At 43.6% G+C, this 20,383-nt stretch overlaps 1 protein-coding gene across 4 annotated transcripts in view; it reads left to right on the forward strand.

The window, feature by feature from the left end:
* Positions 1-19,316, forward strand: part of LOC135234665 (tubulin alpha chain-like) — a 33,420-nt gene extending 14,104 nt beyond the window's left edge. Inside the window, exons 1-4 of one of the 4 annotated variants that reach the window (XM_064299490.1) lie at positions 8,546-8,755; positions 17,448-17,670; positions 17,775-17,923; positions 18,039-19,316. In XM_064299490.1, the coding sequence (XP_064155560.1) occupies positions 8,753-8,755; positions 17,448-17,670; positions 17,775-17,923; positions 18,039-19,019 (1,356 nt within the window). In that variant the 5' untranslated portion in view covers positions 8,546-8,752 and the 3' untranslated portion in view covers positions 19,020-19,316. Of the gene's footprint in view, positions 1-8,545; positions 8,756-10,748; positions 10,972-11,065; positions 11,215-11,329; positions 12,568-14,024; positions 14,189-17,447; positions 17,671-17,774; positions 17,924-18,038 lie in introns of those variants that run through there. The other 3 variants (XM_064299488.1, XM_064299489.1, XM_064299491.1) reach the window with 3 other exon arrangements.
* Positions 19,317-20,383: the final 1,067 nt, after the last annotated feature.

Below are 20,383 nucleotides of genomic sequence, written 5' to 3' on the forward strand. Positions count from 1 at the left end.
GAGCAATGGCCTGTGGCTGGCTTTGTGTGGCACGCAGTATCAGATTAAAGCAGGGAGAAGATCAGCTGCAAAGTCAAGATTTTGAACCGACCCAGGGAAAAAGTCCATGAATATGAACAGGTTCCTGCAGACACATTTATTCACTTACTCCCAGGATAGCCCTACAGGCTCATGTGAATGTGTAATTCCAGGACAGATTCTCTTTTTAAAATAATCCCCACACCTCTGGCATTTCCCTACTCTCTCTGTTTTAGCACAACGGCAAAAACACACACAGCGGATGTTTCCTGCGCAGTCACTCCCAGCTTTTTTGAGATTAATGGAAAAGGCACTTCCTCCCTCTATGTTTCCCTCTGGTTGTTGCTAACAACAGTGTGAGCTCCACGGCAACCGTCCGCCGGGGTCTTGTAATCTGCCTGCCCGCACGTTTGGGCGCCCGGAACCGCTGCCAAACGGCAGGGAACCGCTGCGGCCGCCAACAGCCACGGGAGGAGGACGACGCCTTTAGACTGTGATGCACGAGCAGGAGATATTTTCATTAAAACGATAACTCTCTCTCTCCTCCCCGTATTTCCCGTATGGGTTTCAGGGATCAGTGCCCATCTCAGCCCACATGCGGGAAAGGAATTACATGTAACGAAGGTCCGCTTTCGTGCAATATAAATCAGAATCACGTTCGATCGTTCTCCCACAAGAGCTTCCTGTTTACCACCAACCGGCTCACGCTGCAACTTTCAGGCCCAGTCAGTGTGAAGTGAACCCCCTCTCTCCAGTTCTCTCGTTTCTGCTCCCGGACTCTCCGTGCTGTAAATCGATACTGCTAATGCATTTTGCTCTTCTTTCCTCCACAGCACTTACCAGCATTAAGAAATGCAGCTCTTGACTGAATTAATATCTACTGTACACACCCTGTTCTTTTTTACTGTGCAGTTTCATGTGGTCCCATTATAATCACCAGTGATGTTACTTACTCTGTTTTCCAGTTATGAGCATGAGGTCATTATGGCGATGACTGAGCGTGTGCGTTCATCAGGAGTCGACTGCATGTATAACCTAGGTTCCTGTCCAGTGAGAGCTGTCATCAAGTTCTCATGGAACAAGACATCAACTGTGAAATCAAAGGACTAAAGAAGGTACCAGATCACGCACAACATGTGCTGTCTCTGTGATTATGCTTTATTTGTTGTAACAGGTTCAGGCCTGCACCGTAAAAAAATACTCAGAATAGGTCAGAATGCTCAAAATTTCAAGACAACTTAACTATTTTTTTCAGTTTAGTGTTCAACTTAGATTTTCAAGTTATGCCAACTAACATTCAAGTTGTTTTGTTCAGTAAACTTAACTGTCATTATTAGAAAAACCTAAAATAAAGCCCCCAAAGTGAAAGACCAAGGCCCCCAGCAAAAGGAAATAATCACGCTCTCCAAGGATGACATCACAGCCTGTCAGAGATTGTAAATTTAGACAAACAAATCAACAATTAGTATTGTAAATGTAAATAAATGGCACTAAGCAGCTAACCTGTCTTTACACAGCGATTCCTATAACCTTACAATCCCAAAAGTAAATGCGAAAGGAAAGAAAGAGGATAGATAGAGGACAGAGCCAATGAATTGAAAGCCATGGTGCACAGGCTGAACAGGAGAGTCATCGAAATGCATTAGAGGGTGGGAAGGGTTTCTGCGCTGTCCTGACAACAGTGGAAAGCGCATTGCACCACTGGGGGGCCGAAACACACGGGACACATGACTAGGAATTGTAGCGATGCAGATGGAGCGGCCAGGCCCCCAGAGGTAGCAGAACTGAGAGGTCTGGCAGTTGTATAGGATCTGATGATCTTTTTAAGATATAATGGAGCTGTCCCTTCAGCTGTCCAAAATATATCCTTCAGGGCTTTTTTCAGCTTTATTGGGTAGTGCAATGCAGGTGGACAGGAAGAATGGGGAGCGAGAGAGACAAGCGATGAAGGTCGGGGAGCCAGATTCAAACCACTGAGCATGGTGCAAACATCACAACGAGCATTCGGATGGTGCCCTACAGGCTACGCCACTAGACACAGCCAAGGGTTTGAATTTGATGCAAGCCGATATAAGTAGCCCGTGGAGAGATAAAAGAAGGGGACTGAAATGGCTGAGTCTGGGGAGGCTGTAGATAAGATGAGCAGCAGCATTCTGGATGAGTCTGTTGACAGAGGCAAGGAAACCACAAGGAGTTGTAGGAGTCCAGATAGGAAATGATCAGCCCCTGGACTAAGAGCTGGGTTGAGTAGGTGGTGAAGAACAAACTGATTCACCAGATGTTGTGCAGTAAAAATCTGCATGTGCAAAATGCCACTATGACGTTTCCAGAGGGACATTTTTTGTCCAGTGCCACGCTGAGATTCCGAGCAGATGAAGACAGTGACACTCGAGTGCCTCCTGGGTGAGGGAAAGGTCAAGCAGGAGGGAAGTAGAGCATCCCAATTTTATCCAACTTGAGCTTTAGGTGATGGTCTGTCATCCAGATGCCCTGCAGGGAAGCTGAGATGTGCACTGAGACCAATGTACCGGGCAGGGGGAATTGTTTGTAGATATATTGTGTATAGATGTTAAGACAAGTGAGGAGATGACAGAAGCAAAATACATTATAGAAACAGATGTATAGAGAAGGTCTAAGAGAGAACCATGGACCAAACCTTGGGGCCACCTGTTGAGAGGTTATAAGGTCTACAGTCTTTACATACAATCTGTTTATACAGCTGAATATTTACACATTCAGATATGATGGCAGTGTGCCACCAGGGAATGAAACCTACAGCCCCAGCTGCAGGCTTTTTCCCTGCTACTGTCCTGTATGTCCTTAATGGTCTTTTCTCCTCTGGCTTGTTTGCCTGGGTGCTACTCATTGGTGGTCTTTGAAGGGTCCCCCACCCCCTCTTTATTGTAAAGCCATTTGAGATCATAAGATGAAAGGCACTAAGTTGTTGTCCCTCAAACCAATCTCCCTCAAAATATTTTGTCCTGTGCTCCCCATAAAGCTATCCAGATCTGTCCAAAAAACCCTACTGCCTCATCCCACCAGCTGCCGAAATTCCACCCCATGCCACAGCTGCTCGGGGCGTCCCGCCGGAATGCCTGGCCCGCGCCTCTCCCAGGCTGGGGTCCACCCTTCTCCCCCCCCCTGTCCCATCTTGGTTGCGCCGCGCTAACCCGCCCAGCTGGCATACTGAGCATTGTTGCAGCATATCTGTGACAAAGCTTTGCAAAATATAGTCTGGAGTCCATGACAGATTCAATAAACACAGTGCATGTTTATTTTACAATGCTGAGGTGGCCAAGGGGGGTCCCTGTGCCAAATTCCCCAATTTGAGCTTTGTTAGTTTGTGTTTATATGCATTTGTAATATTATATTTGTACTTACATTTAGGAAATCATTGCTGAACTTGGTAGGTGAGCTGAGAACTTGGCTCTCTTTCGCAGTGGTGACCTGGGGAATCAAAGTGGGCGATGCAAGAGATAGGGTAACCAGTCAGATATGGGGGGATAATTAGGGGGCTGAACCTAGAGAAACTGTTTAGCAAAACTGACCAGGATGCCTGGAGTAACACAGCTAACTCATTTGATAAATGCAATCACAGTGAGTAAGGACTTCAGGATAACCTATTGTTCAAAGGGAAGGAAACTAATGGATGAACAATTAATACGTATCTCCACCTTGGACCCCCTTTACACCTGGAATCAATATGCGTCTCAGGTGATCGGACTGCAATCGGAATAGCACTTAACCTCATGAACACACAGGCATATATGTGCCCGAGACGCATTGAGGACGGATTGTGATCCGACCACCCAAACCACCCCCAGAGGTGGTCGGGGACACATTGTGATCACACTGAACACAAGCGGAAATGCAAATTCGTTTTCAATCAAGCATGCAGCCACCACGTAATTGGATATACGTGTTCGCATAGCTTCACGGATGCCCACAATTATCTGTCAAGGGATCCTTTCTTATTGCCAAAACAACACAGTAACATTAGCCTACAACAAGCCAGTTGCAATACGTTTCAAGGGACTCGTGCACTGGGGGAAGAGGACATCATGTGTGCGGTTGTTTGAGCTGGAAGGGAGACCGGATCGTGATCAGACCTCTATGCCGACAATGGAGACGCATATTAACCGCAGGTGTAAATATAATCCTATATCGATACAATTTGGCTACGAGATTGTTAATGCTAGGTGTACAGGGAGTTTTGATTTCCTTACCTGTGCTGAAAAGTGCAGACTGAAGGCACAATTTTATTTTCCATCCTTGCTTGAATTCCATCCGACAAGAGCAACAACTGGCTTGAGTTGAAAGGTTTTTGGCTTCCTGACTCCTTGGTCCTGGAGTAACCATGAGAGGTATTATTTATCTTGCTTATTTGTTTTTTATTGTGTGTCATTAGTGCTTGTCATTGTATCATTTTTGTATTTATTTATTGTGCTGACCTCCTGGCCAGGTCTCCTGTGTAAAACAGATTCTATGTCTCAGAAGGATTTTCTGATTAAATAAAGGTTAAATAGAAAAATACAAATAGCAATCTGCTCATGGTACATCTGATAAATGAGAGCTGGCTCGGTGCACTAGTACCGAGGAGAGGGAGTGAATGGCACTTACTGCAGCTGGACTGGGAGCACATGCACTTCCAAAGCATACCAGGAGAGAAGGACTTCCCTCATCCACTCTGAGAAATACTAATATTTCTAACAATATACTAATAATATACTGCAATATGCTTCAACAATAAAAACACGTGGACTTTAAATATCTTTGAGGTCCTCCTAACTGGACTGGATGATTGAATAACTGTTACAATGTGATCAATCCTGCAGTCTGGTAATAGTACACATTTTCTTGGCTAGCTTTAGCACCATAGTGATGAAAGTATTAAGCCACTAGCTGTGCTGCTTACTGTTTTGTCACTATCACCACGGAAACTCACCTTTAATCTTTTTTTTTTTTGTAATGGGATCTGGCGAACACATTTTGATCACTGAAACTCTTTTTTTGGTCATATATGTTTGCAGTGATCCAGCAATGCATTTTCTGAGTCAGGGAAAATGTGCCAAGCGGTGCTTTTCCTCAGTGGTTATAACTGGGTCTACGGGCCGAACCGAGCTGAGTGAAGGACTGGGCTGCGGCCTGTGGTGGCTGGCAGGCTCCAGCACTCCTGTGTTGGGCCAGGAAGCACACTGAACCACCTCAGCAGGATGTGATTACAGCCACGGCGAAGGCTTTTCCAGGGAATTCGAAGCAGCTGTCCTCTTCTGAATCCCCCCACTGTGATCTGCGCGCTGGGAAATGATAAAGGGTGTGCAGTCACAGACGTTCAATTTAACCGAGGAGGAATGGGGGTGGGGAGAGGGGGGGGGGGTGAGGAGAGAAAGGGGGCTTCTGTGGTCTGCGCTGACAGAGCTTGACAGCGACACATGGGTCACATGGTCCACTGCAGTGGGATGACATCATTGCAACAGAAAATCTGGGACATAGAGGGGGCGTAGGCCTGCTGTGCTGGAAAGGGGTGGTGCTTAGGAAAATGGAACTGCAAAGAAAAAAGGAACTCTGGCTGGACTGGCAGAACATGGTTCCGGAATAATGGCATCTCTTACACTGTCCAGCCTCCCCCACTTAACGTGGCCAGGGCAAGCTCAACAGTACATTGGGCTTTTGGTTTTGCTGTCTATGACAGGATTGGCTGTCTTTGGTTAACCGTTTCTTCATTGGCCGGATGCTTTTCAGTTCATAGCAGAGTGCTGATAGGCTGATTCGGGGAGCATGGGAACTCCAGCAGAAACAATGGCTTCCCTCCAATTAAGGGAAATCTGGAGTGTAAACTCTCTGAACGGATTTATGGGTGCGGGCTTGAAGTAGATGAGCGGGGCGGAAGTGTTGGTACTCACTCAGCCCCCATCCGAAAAAAAGGCCTTCTTATCTCTGGGGGTGGGAGGACAACAAATCAATATCTTCATGGTGCATTATTTATAAGCCTCTCAATAGAGACTCTCACTGGAGAAAAAGCATACATTGTCTCTTGCAGCAGAGCTCCAGTGCAATGTTCTGGGAATAATTCTGTCATATTTTCTTTATTTGATTTACATTATTGCATGAGTATCATCCCTTGTGGTGGATTTATGAATGTGTTTTTCCCCTGTTATTAATCATCCTAAATAACACAGAGGATGAAAATGGTCATGCTAAAGAGCTCCATAATGTTATTTATTTCACCACTATCAGCTGGTGTACATATCTACTTGGTTTGTATGCAGAGAAAATGTGTACAGTTGAATAGAAAGAATGGTATATCACTAGCTTTTTATCCTGACATAAGGAGAATAGATATACAATAAAGATGTGATCACAGTTTAACTATATGCGATAAAGCTTACATAACACCATCATAGGTATGGCAACACCTGTCATAAGCAGTCATTGAATTAATGAATTAATGATACAGTTACTGGTAAATGGCACACTCATACAATGTGTGCTGTGACAGATACATAGCAGGTTGTGTTGGGGCTATGTCCCATCCAAAACCTAGGGGTTTGGATTGAACATAAACCATAACTTTATAATTCTGTTACAACCATGGGGGGAGGGGGGATGACCACATCTCCCACTGACATGGCTTAAAATCTGAATGCAAATCACCCCTGTCCATCTGTGCATCTTTTTTGTGATAAGATGAGGGTCTTGGTAGACAGATGGAAAGGAGGGGGTCATTTGCATTTGGGCAGACAAAGCATTGTAGGGGCAGCTGGAGCTGGTCAGAAAAATAGTCCCTGAAGTGTAAAGACAGCAGATCAGTTGATCTCCAGATATTAACACATATCCAGCAGTTTTGATATCTTGGTGGCAAAGTTCAGTATCACCAAGTGTTAACATGCATCCTGGTCTCATCCATGTACTTTGTAAACAAAATTTGACTCTTTTTCCCCTTTTCCTAGTGAGCACGAGGACAATAACTTTAATATTTTGACATTTTCATGGTTCGAGGTATCAATGTTCTAATAAACATGTTTCTGGGAATGGTGTTATCTTTTCTGTTCTGCATTTGTATTGTGAAGGAAAGATGAGAGAATAGACAGCAGCACTACTAGTGAAAATGTTTTTATTTTATATTTTAATGAGCATGGATGTAATAAATTTTGATTTTATTGGGATAGTTGGTAATTCAATTCAGTCCATCTAAACAATTGAACTTACAAGTACAACAGTTTAGAAGTACCAGTTAAAATCCATGTACTTGTCTTTAAATTGTTGATGATACTTAATGGACTTAACCTTGCATTGCACTATGCAAACAAGCACAACAACTGTATACAATCCCATTTTTATGTGTAAGTGGTTCATGGAAACATTTTAATTTGTTTCTCAGTTATTGTTTTCCATGACAACAGTTTGCTATAATTCCAGGAGAAAATATGTTTTTGGAGGGATAAAATGTGCCATTTTACTTTTTTTTTTACTTATTTATTTGTTTAAATTATTTGCTGATTTATTCATTGCTTCTTTTGGTATTGTTAAGGAAAATTTTACGTAAAGTTATCTTGAGCAAGTATGGCCTCGTCTTTAGGTAACTATGGTCAGATATCAACCTTTTGATGCACAAGGTAGGATAATATGGCTGACTGCAAAACTTGGAAAATTTTGTTTAAAAATGATTTGCTCCACTCAGATTTATGAATGAAAATTAATATTAAAATTGTAATCAAACAAATGATTAATAATAAAGAGCTAAACACGGGACTAAAGATAACGTGGCAAGTGCGTAAAGGTTATTTTGACACTTTCTAGATATGCTACTAGTGCACTTCTTCTTTAGGACAGTTTGCTCGTGTTCTCTCTGGGCTTACCACAACCCAACGTTCTAAAACGCTTTTCAAGTGCAATGAACACCCTGCCCTCACCCTGTCCGTGGTCCACCCATTCTCCTCCTCCCAACAAAGAACGAAATGGGTGGAGACTATTTGTACTCATAGTCTGAACATTTATTCAATACATGATAGAATGTAGAGATGTTTTAAAAGCACGTTTTTACATTTTTATTTCCCTTAATTTTTTGGTCATTTGCTGCCGTATGTTTGGGAAAATGGAAAGAAAAAGTGTTTACATTTCAAACCTTTATACATCCATGAATGGGAATGTAATCATGGGATACGATGTGTCTTGCGGTATGCTCCCAGAACTGCTCGCCTTTTTTAAACAACTTCTAGTGTGTTAGCAAGGGAAACGTGATAAGCCGATACTTTGAAATATAAATAGTTCTTATTGTTAACATCCAAAATAGCGCATTTTTCATATTTTACGCGCATCATTTTTATCAACTTAACAGGAATTGCTGAATGCGCAAACCACCCTTTTGGGGTATTTAAACGATATGCCTACTCCAATAAGCAAGAAAAGTTTGTACAATATCAAAAACATCCCTTTCTCGCCAAATGGTACCTAGAGTTCAATACGCTTCTTTCAAAATCGCCCCCCTCCTCGCATCCGCACACCCCCGCGCTTCCTCTTGTCAGGACGTGGCTCCATGACGATCTCGGCCAATGGGTGACTCCGGAATAAGGGTCGGCACCATTGACAATGGAGTGTGCAGCGGGAGTGGTATATATTGATGGTCTTGCGCCGTGTGGACGTAGTTTTTTCTTACATCGACCCCATCATCGTCGAGCCGTAGGGAAGTGAGTTCCAGGCTATCCCTTCATCGTTGTTCAGGAAAAAAAGAAACATGGTAGGCTACGTTTCGACGAATACTTTTCTACTTGCATTTGGGTAGTTGTGTAACTAAATAATTTGACAGCTGTCGTGAAAGATGCGCAGAAAATCCCAGGGTATGGCTGGTTATTGCAATATAAGCGGCACAAGGGCGTGTACTGTATAGGCCTGATAAGCGAACATCTGCTTCCTGCGTTCCTTTGTCGCGACATTCTACTTTTACCATTCCGCTATTCTGAGCTTCTGCTTTGATTGGTTTTGAAATAAAGTAAATATGGAATGTGCCATGAACAATTATAAATGGACGAGAACAAAATTGCAAAACAAACAAAAAAGTACTGTAGCGTCACATTCTTTAGCGACAGTGCACTTGACCGAAAGAACAAAAGAGTCTCCAGAGGTGATGAGAGGTACCGCATGGCCATTTACAACATCGAGCTCACAGCGATTCTATTTTTAAAATGCTCTTGTATTCAATTATTTTCCCTGACAGCTTCAACGAACTATTGTCTTGAAGCAAGATTTGAAAAGAGAGATGTTTTTTTCGGGCATTTTATGCATCTGTCGTGGCTTCACCATAGTGAGATCAAGACGTGCTGGTCATCATAAATACTCGCCATATGTTAATATGGAATATAGATAACACTACCTTAATAGATTTTAAATTCTCTACCTAGAGGCACAAGTGGATTCTGCGTCAATCCTTCTTTTATTAACATCCCCAAATTAAAATAATATTGATTACATGACAAACACAAACTATATAACAACAACTATATATATATCTGCAACTAGAAAAAAACAGGCCAAAAAAGAAATGTTGCATTGTGGGTGTGGATGAGGGAAAGGAAGTGGCAGTTGTAACATTTATCATGGCTGCCAGCCATCACTAATTTTGATTTACATCCAATGGTTTCAGTGAGGTATTATTATTATTATTATTATTGAAAGTGTCTCAATAATAATAATCATTATGATTTTATTATTTATTCAAATAACTGTCCGCTTATAACCACTGGTCTGAGGCTGCATTGTGTCTATCACACATCTGAACTTGGGTCTTTTGTGCTTCAAGATGGGGCACTGGCCCTGCAAAAGAGTGATGTTTTGTCCGGTGAAAATGCTAATGCTAACGTCCCAGGGATCGGGGTCTTTGCTCTTCCCATTGTGAGTCAGACATCAACATGACTCCTAAGGTGGGGCACGATGCCCTGCAGTAATCTTCTCTGCCTTGACTATCCCAGCTAATCCTACACATTCTCTCTTTGCCAGAAATTAATTTTGCATTGTTTATATTTATGATGAAACTAACTTTATATACATATACTAAATTTTAATTACATATTTTTAAATTAATTTTATTTTAAAAAATGATGAAAAGGAAAAAAAATCCTACCCTATCTTTCACCAGTGTGGCTTGATTGGAGAGTCAGTCAGGGAATTCCACCGGTAATTGAACTGTATAAAGCACTGATGACTGTGTGAGAACTACGCAAGTGTGCTGCGCATGAAAGGGCGGGGTTCCTTTGTGTCCAGGGCTTGGCACGGATTACTGCGCCTAAACAACTGGGAGTGTAAATATAACAAGGCCTCTTAGTGCTGCTGCAGCTTGTGTGTTTGTCCAAGTCTGGCTTCTCGTAGCCACGTGCATGTGCGTGCACGTCTGCATTGGCACATTTCTGTCTGCCAGACAACTTCCACAATCTCTGAATATCAAGTGGAACAACGTCCAGTCAGATTGTATTACACAAGAGACATTTATCCTACAAAATTCTGTAACATCTTAGAGGAAGTATGTTGCTTGGACTGCAGTTAAACCCAACTGCAAATTTTAATGTTAATCATCTGTTGTTTGGCATATATAATTGTAGTGCATGCATCTGCTTTATACAAAGGAGATGGTGTAAAGTGATTTTCATTTGCAAATTTTGGCAATGACAGAATTATGCTGTGATTTCTGATTATCGGTGTTCTGTTGGAAAAACCAAATGTTATTTTTCTCTACACAGCGTGAGTGTATCTCCATCCACGTGGGCCAGGCTGGTGTCCAGATTGGCAATGCATGTTGGGAGCTCTATTGCCTGGAGCATGGCATCCAGCCGGATGGACAGATGCCCAGTGACAAGACCATTGGAGGAGGGGACGACTCCTTCAACACCTTCTTCAGTGAGACGGGGGCAGGCAAGCACGTCCCCAGGGCTGTGTTTGTGGATCTGGAGCCCACTGTAATAGGTAAGTCATTTTATCCCTGGCCTGCAGAAATGAGGTTGTCACATGCGGTCCTGAGCCCTCTTGCTAACTCCTGTGTTTCTGTCCACCACCCCAGATGAGGTGCGTACTGGGACTTACCGCCAGCTGTTCCATCCTGAGCAGCTCATCACTGGAAAAGAAGATGCTGCCAACAACTACGCTCGCGGCCACTACACCATCGGCAAAGAGATCATCGACCTGGTGCTGGACAGGATCCGCAAACTGGTGGGTATCTGTTTGAGCCCTGTAAAACTGAAGGCCTTTATATATGTAGATGTTGTGTGTTGAGTCACACCAGGTCTTCTCCTCCAGCAATAACGTGACTGCACTCTCTCCCCAGGCTGACCAGTGCACAGGCCTCCAGGGCTTCCTGGTCTTCCACAGCTTTGGAGGTGGTACCGGCTCTGGTTTCACCTCCCTGCTGATGGAACGCCTGTCTGTTGACTACGGCAAGAAATCCAAGCTGGAGTTCTCCATCTACCCAGCTCCTCAGGTGTCCACAGCTGTGGTGGAGCCCTACAACTCCATCTTGACCACTCATACCACCCTAGAGCACTCTGACTGTGCCTTCATGGTTGACAATGAGGCTATCTATGACATCTGCCGTAGAAACCTCGATATCGAGCGCCCCACCTACACTAACCTCAACCGGCTCATTGGCCAGATTGTATCCTCCATCACAGCCTCCCTCCGATTCGATGGTGCCCTCAATGTTGATCTGACAGAGTTCCAGACCAACTTGGTGCCCTATCCCCGAATTCACTTCCCTCTGGCTACTTATGCTCCAGTTATCTCTGCTGAGAAGGCTTACCATGAGCAGCTTTCTGTGTCTGAGATCACCAATGCCTGTTTTGAGCCATCCAATCAGATGGTCAAATGCGACCCTCGTCACGGCAAGTACATGGCCTGCTGCCTGCTGTACCGTGGTGACGTGGTGCCCAAAGATGTAAATGCTGCCATCGCCACCATCAAGACCAAGCGTACCATCCAGTTTGTGGACTGGTGCCCCACTGGTTTCAAGGTTGGCATCAACTACCAGCCCCCCACCGTGGTTCCTGGTGGGGACCTGGCTAAGGTTCAGAGAGCGGTGTGCATGCTGAGCAACACCACCGCCATCGCCGAGGCCTGGGCCCGCCTGGACCACAAGTTTGATCTGATGTACGCCAAGCGCGCCTTTGTGCACTGGTACGTGGGGGAGGGTATGGAGGAGGGAGAGTTCTCAGAGGCCAGAGAAGACATGGCCGCCTTGGAGAAGGATTATGAGGAGGTGGGCGTCGACTCCATGGAAGGTGAAGGAGAAGATGAGGGTGAAGAATATTAAAATCTGAATTCATAATTGGAAAGAAACTGTGAAACTATTCTTCTCAATAAGGAACAAATAGAAAAATGCCTGTTGTCTCCTGCTACACGTGTCTGTGTTGTCTGAAAGTACACTGTGCTAACAGGCTATGTGCAAGAAATGGGGGAAAAGTAAAACAACATTGTAAAAGAGTGAAGTTGCTCTCCAAATAAAGACAACTGTGTAACCCTACCCTCCTGTGGGCCTCAATAAAATGCTATTTCCTGTGCTCACTCTTACTTGGGTCTCTGTTTCCTGTTTGTGTTCTGCCTATTAATACACACAATGCAGTACAATATTCTGTTTTTCTTACTAATTATGTCAAAGATGTAATGCAGGAATTTACTTTTTGTTGATTTTTGTTAACAGCTCTTGAATCAGACAAAATATCTGGCTTGAACTATGACATTCAGGATAAAGATATCCGCAAATATTTTAAGCATAATGCAACATATTTTAAGGGTTTCTTCAAGTGTAAAGAGAACGTACACAGTCAGTGGATGCACTGAATTTTGTTGCACTTCAACACAAAGGTAAAATTAGGGAAAGGTGATGCTTATTATAAAGTTCATTTAAAAACTTCACAAAATAATTAAATATTTTTTTCTATTTAGAATGAAAGCAGGCACCCACCTTTCATATTATGCAAACGGGAAGGCAGGAGAATGGGTAAGAGACAGAGAACGGATGATGGTTGAGAAGGTGCCATAGCAGGGATCCGACCTACACCCACACACATGGATTTACACATCGCTCAAAAGTTGGCCACTCTACAGTCTACACCATGTACCATTCCCACAAAGCAGCTCAATGATAATTCTATAGCATCTGGCTACTGCTTGATGCGCCTTCTAAGCAGTATTTATTTATTTCTTACAAGTGCTTGTTATCTCTGTAACGCTGGTTGTCAAACTCGGTCCTGGGGTATTGCTGTGGTTTTCATTCCGACCGCAACTGCAATCCCAGAATTTTAACAACATATTTCTTAATTATGCTTTTCAAGTTTAGAGAGATTATTTCCCTCTTAAGCCACATTATGTAAAATAGGAATGTGTGTCCTGGAGAATATAAGTCCAATATTAATAGCGCTATATTGAAAATGATTACATAGAAATTTAAAAAAATGTTTCAACTGGTCAAATGAAAGACCGAGGTGAATCAATACACTCCTAATTTATGAGTGTGGAAACATGGCTACTAACCCCTTGGTAGATAATGAAGAATTCAAAGACAATGCAAATGATAATGAGGAGAACTTGCATTGTGTTAGTATGTGCAAGGAAAAAATTATGAAAGCTCTGAACCTACGTATTCAGCAGCCTAATTAGCAGCCTACTGATTCACCTCAGTGTTTAATGTGATCAACTGAAAAAGGTAACCTTGTTTGCAATGTAGCACAATAAGTGCAATGTGAACCTGGGACTTTCACTCTTCATGGTATGTATAGCTATTTCTGACATGTAGGGGCTTATGCTCTGCAATACTTCTGTTAAATGTTCATGTGAAAAGTCCAGTGAAATGCCCGCGGTAGTTTACACCACAGTTGACCTGACTCACAAACACAACAGAAAATAATCTCCATCCTGGAAATTCCCAATACGCTTTCTTCCTCTATGTGTTTCCTCTGTCCAAAAGTAATTTTTTTTCTGTTGATAACCAAGAGCCAGATGTTCGCCTGAAATATATGGTAGCCCTGCCCTCACTGCCACACTATAACATTAGCGCGACGCTGCGCTCGCAGGCGGTTAACAATTCTCGACCGTCCAGTCACGTTAACGTAAATTGCTGTATAAAAAACGAAAACGTCCGTTACTTCCGTTGGGTGAATTTTCCTTAGTGCACCATCCTTCTGAAAACATGGTGAGTAACATGGATTTTCAAAAAATTACAAATGAATTAGTGTATTATGTCGCTTAATCACATACATTGTTTTGCACACTTCAGACCTCGTGCCTTCTGGTTACTGCTTCAAATCAGCATTCTACTGTAACGTGATTATTCAAGTTAATACTCCAAGGTCATTACCATACTTCGATTGAATAAACGTTTTATGATGCAAAATTCGACAAATTGTATAATTGGTAATTAGCTAAATGCGACGTGCCCGCGAGGATTGTCGATTATGTGCGTTATCATTCGCAGTGAAAGGGAAACTCGTGAACAACAAAGGATCATGTTTTACATGTATTATCAAAAACAAAAAAAAACGTTTGTATTGGACTTGATCAATTGATATTTTAAAATTAATCGTTGATATTTGATCAGTGAATTACACTTACGTAACACTATACGTAAAAGGCGTAGGACAGTACAGGACATGACCAGTAGGTAATTCATTTACAGCAGATTTCTTTACCACACATTTGGGAGATAGACTGAACTAGCCGAATCGAACGTTCTGGATCGCAGCTTGAGTATTCTCGCGCTTAACAGCGAACGCCTTTGTTTCGTCTTTGTACTAAGGGGAAGGGTGGAGGCTGTAGTTGTTCACTTAATAATGCCTTCATTTGGTCATTAGTGGAATTTAGTGTGCCGTTACATTGGGTACCCCAATTACAGATACTGTACGAGTCAAACAAAAAGATAAAACCTGCACTCCCGCCGACACGGTCTCTGGCTTCCTAATGCTTGGGTGGGTCCTAAACCTTTTGCTCTCTCGCTCCACCTGTTGGCGACACGTTGGCTTTGTCTTCTCCACAGCCTCTGTTCACTTTGCCGTCACTGTTAGGACAGGGTGGAGACGACTTTTGTGTCATTACTTGTGGTGTAAGGCGGGGTGGGGGGGCATCTCGACAAATAGAAACAAGTATTTTTATAGCCTATATCAAGCAAACAGGCATAGTGAAAATAGCTTTTTAACAGAGAATCCAATCAATTAATTTGTTGCTCATTGGTTCATTTGTTGTCACCAAAGAGTGGAAATAGATCACAGGTACAGTGTTTGTTTGGATACATCATGCCAGGCTTTTATAATCTTGCTCTGCAGTGGAGCATTGCCATTTTGTGTGCTTGATGCTACCAGCTCAAGATTGATAAGCTTTTTCTGGTATCATTGGACCAAAAAAAAAATCCGAAAGGTTTCTCATCTGACTTGTTGGCACAAAAATAAACACACGGTGGCTGCAGAACAGTTGTTACGTGGCTTAATATTGCCTGAAGATAATGCTAGCAGCTAAAATGGCTTCTCAGTGCCTGTGGATAAAGTTCCTCATTTCATTTCCCTCCCTGACTGACTGGAGATGAAACTATAACATGAAACCCAGGGTACACTGCAGTTGGAGATGGACAGACAACTGTGCAATATCTAATTTCTGACCAAGCCCCTGCCCCCACCACCAGAACCACCACTGCCTAATTTCAAATAAGTCATGCACATGGTGTTGGAAAGGGAGGGGCTGAGGGGTGGATGGCGGTTGAGCAGCTGTCTGCCGGACCCTCTGTCAGATGCAGCTTCGCAAATTGACTCCCTATTCTTATTCGGCAGCCCAAGGCAGCTGTACCCATCCCTTCTGGGGGTTGTAAAGTGACCTCTGTGGCAGCTTCGCATCAAATGCATTTGCCTTGTGGGCGCATGCACCATAAAGCATTTGCTGGCTCTGTAGTTTTCATGGTCTACAGTCATGCCACATTTTCAATGTGCCAGGTCATGTGATTACTTTCCTGCTAAGGGGGTTGGGGAGGAGATAAATTAGTCTATTTGTATTTTGTCACAGAAGGTGCAAATCCTAGTAGGCCGTTATGTGTTGACATGTGATGCTTATGAATAAAAGTATGCAGCATTCAAATGACGCAGTCTGTTCTGGGATGTTAGCTGCAGTTAGTATCACAGCAATAGCCTCAGAATCATTCTGGAATATCAGATGCTAGACAATGTGATAGTCAGAAGACAAAGGGACACCATTATACCCATATAATGTATATAGACTGTAGAGACAGTTTTTTTAACAAAATTGAGGGGACAATCTGCCCTCAAGTATTTCTTCACTTGGAGAGGGGAAAGCAGAGAGGATTACAGATAGAGGTGGGTCACAGCACAAGCAGCGCCATTGGCTGGGAATTGTACCCATTTCCACACGGGGGTATATTTTATGTGCTCTACAGTCTGCGCACACACTCCCCTTGACAGAACCTTATTTTGGAAAACTCAAAAACCTACATGCCTTACAAGAGCACTGACCACTCTCGAAAAGCACAATAGCACAATGTACAACAAACCTATTAAAAATGTATATATTTCTTTACAGAAAGCAATTCCTTGCTTCCCCTTTCTCTACCCTCAAATGGAAGTGTGTTCAGCCTTAAAGCCATTGTTGCCTAGCAACAGAAAAATTGCTATGCTGAGACCGGTGGGGGATGGGGATATGGGGGGGTGTTGCCTGAGCATGTGCAAATCTCTTGTGGCAGTAGGCTGGATGATGAGAAAGGGGGAAAGGGGGGAGGGAGGGAGGGAGGGAGAGAGAGAGAGAGAGAGAGAGTCAATGAGTGAGTGAGTGAGAGAGAGAGAGATCCTTCTCAGTGAGACTGAAGTGCAGTGAACAGGGGCAGTGCCCCTCTCTCCAGCTTTCTCTCTCCCAGTAAAAATGCACATAGCAAAGATCTGTTATTTCTGCAACCCTCTTATAAAGATCTCCAGTCAGGTGCCTTGTCAATTCACAGATTTTAGCGAAACTAGATTGAAGGCTGAGGAGGCAAGACATTAGTGAGACGGACTATAATGGTCATTATAATAATGGTTAACAAAGACAGTTTTTTTTAACAATAACGTTTGTGAGCCACAAAGGTCTTCTGACAATATTGTTCCCAAAAAGCACAGCTTCTAAAGGGCACAAGACTGCTGTTTCTTTGCTGTTTCCTGAGTCACACCAAAGTCACACCAATTCAGTGTGCTACTGCAGTAGTTGAAATACCCTGTAATTATTCACTGCATTTCAGACGCAGATTAAGCCATTCCCAAAAGTGTGGGTGAGTCTTGTGAGATGCAATAGACACATAAGGTGTTGAGGTTGAGTACTCTGACTAAAGTCAGCAGTATAGATGTTAAAATTTCTTCTAAATAATAAAGAACTGTGAGCTGTTCTGCCAAAGTTGACAGTTGGTTTTCCCTCTCCTCTCTCCCCAGCGTGAGTGCATCTCCATCCACGTGGGACAGGCTGGGGTTCAGATTGGCAATGCATGCTGGGAGCTCTACTGCCTGGAGCATGGTATCCAACAGGATGGACAGATGCCCAGTGACAAGACCATCGGAGGAGGGGACGACTCCTTCAACACCTTCTTCAGTGAGACGGGAGCAGGCAAGCACGTCCCCAGGGCTGTGTTTGTGGATCTGGAGCCTGCAGTCATTGGTGAGTTTTGGGTCGATGTCAAGAGTGCTTTGCTCTGCTGAAACTCTGGTCCTCAGTTTTGTCTCTTAGTCTTCTGACTCCTGTGTTTCTGTCCACCTCCCCAGATGAGGTGCGCACTGGGACTTACCGCCAGCTGTTCCATCCTGAGCAGCTCATCACTGGAAAAGAAGATGCTGCCAACAACTACGCTCGCGGCCACTACACCATCGGCAAAGAGATCATCGACCTGGTGCTGGACAGGATCCGCAAACTGGTGGGTATCTGTTTGAGCCCTGTAAAACTGAAGGCCTTTATATATGTAGATGTTGTGTGTTGAGTCCCACCAGGTCTTCTCCTACAGCAATAACGTGACTCCACTCTCTCCCCAGGCTGACCAGTGCACAGGCCTCCAGGGCTTCCTGGTCTTCCACAGCTTTGGAGGTGGTACCGGCTCTGGTTTCACCTCCCTGCTGATGGAACGCCTGTCTGTTGACTACGGCAAGAAATCCAAGCTGGAGTTCTCCATCTATCCAGCTCCTCAGGTGTCCACAGCTGTGGTGGAGCCCTACAACTCCATCCTGACCACCCATACCACCCTAGAGCACTCTGACTGCGCCTTCATGGTTGACAATGAGGCTATCTATGACATCTGCCGTAGAAACCTTGATATCGAGCGCCCCACCTACACCAACCTCAATCGGCTCATTAGCCAGATTGTATCCTCCATCACAGCCTCCCTCAGATTTGATGGTGCCCTCAATGTTGATCTGACAGAGTTCCAGACCAACTTGGTGCCCTATCCCCGAATCCACTTCCCTCTGGCTACTTATGCCCCCGTTATCTCTGCTGAGAAGGCTTACCATGAGCAGCTTTCTGTGTCTGAGATCACCAATGCCTGCTTTGAGCCAGCTAATCAGATGGTCAAATGTGACCCTCGTCACGGCAAGTACATGGCCTGCTGCCTGCTGTACCGTGGTGACGTGGTGCCCAAAGACGTAAACGCTGCCATCGCCACCATCAAGACCAAGCGCAGCATCCAGTTTGTGGACTGGTGCCCCACTGGTTTCAAGGTTGGCATCAACTACCAGCCCCCCACCGTGGTTCCTGGTGGGGACCTGGCTAAGGTTCAGAGAGCGGTGTGCATGCTGAGCAACACCACCGCCATCGCCGAGGCCTGGGCCCGCCTGGATCACAAGTTTGATCTGATGTACGCCAAGCGCGCCTTTGTACACTGGTACGTGGGGGAGGGTATGGAGGAGGGAGAGTTCTCCGAGGCCAGAGAAGACATGGCCGCCTTGGAGAAGGATTATGAGGAGGTGGGCGTCGACTCCATTGAAGGCGAAGGAGAAGAGGAAGGAGAGGAGTACTAAAGGCAATTAGCCATCCAGTGTAATCAATCACTATAGAATGCTTATCATCAGTCAAAGGTTTACACACATCCCTTCATTTTATGATTGTGTAGGAAATATCTATGTAGTAATGTCACCTTCAAGGGTTTGTGATCTCATTGCAAATGATTTTAGAAATGTGCTGCGAATAAGTGATTGGATTATTTGTTCACTTTGTAAAATCTGAGATCATTGTTCATTTTGAAGTGTTTCATCTTACCATTTTATCTTTTGACTGTGATATGTAGGCTAATAAAAAAGTTATTGATTTGGTGTGCATCCTGAGTCTCATCAATGATATTCACAATATGGCCGACATTCATACCACTTCTCTACAAGCAAGTACTGAGCGGCTACAGAACATGTAAAATATTTGAAAAAATAGCCAAAGTCTGAATCCTCCACAACTTTAACCACTCCTGATTTGCGTAACATGTTAGACGTTCCACTGATGCCCATAAGCAACTGAAAGCACTTTCTGTTCTGCAGATCCACTTCTCTACCTCATTCTGCTCCCAGTAAACTGCAAAACCACAAGCCACAAATTCACCACACTCTCCTATATAAATAATGGTAGTTCAAAAACCTGTGTAATTAAAATCTTAATATTTTAATAGTTACACATTGCTTTTTTTTTTTTATTAGCTTTTTATTCTAAAAGGAACACAGTTCCTATACTGCCCACCAAAGGAACATGTGACATTGGTCATTTGTAGATTGGTCATTATCATGCCGTTTACATTTTAACCAATCACCGATGTGACCGTGTAGTGGGCTACCAATCACAGCAGAATATCCATACAGAAACGATGGACACATTGTGTCAACCTTTCAGCGGTTGTGTTTATAAACGACATTCTTCAAAATGATTTTTGCATTATTTTCCTGGTCATACATTTGAAAAGAAGTAAACGTTCATATTTATCTTGTGCCTGTTGATGAAAGCTGATTGCCCATTTTCTTTAGTCTCACATTGTAGAGAGAATGCTGAAATAGTTTTTTTTTCCTGAAGCCAGACAATATGCTGCTTCCACTCCTTTGTGATGCCATTACACTGGTGCCAAATCTGTCATCAGACTGACATGCAAGCAAGAAAAGAATGTGTCTTCCAGATAGGTCAATTTTATCCAAAACCACCACCATAACATTCACTCACAAAAACACATTTGGTTCTGAACAAGAAAACTAAATATTTTGTGATTAGCAGTCCTAAATGTGACACTCACTCCCATCTTTGTTACAACAGGTGTATGCCTACCAAGCAAGCAAATCAGAATATACAACACTGTAGTTATGAATCTACAAAGAGACTACTCTAAACACTTATTAATGGCAGATATGAAGTA

Source organism: Anguilla rostrata, chromosome 11 (genome assembly GCF_018555375.3).
Source record: "Anguilla rostrata isolate EN2019 chromosome 11, ASM1855537v3, whole genome shotgun sequence".
NCBI classification, from domain to species: Eukaryota; Metazoa; Chordata; class Actinopteri; order Anguilliformes; family Anguillidae; genus Anguilla; species Anguilla rostrata.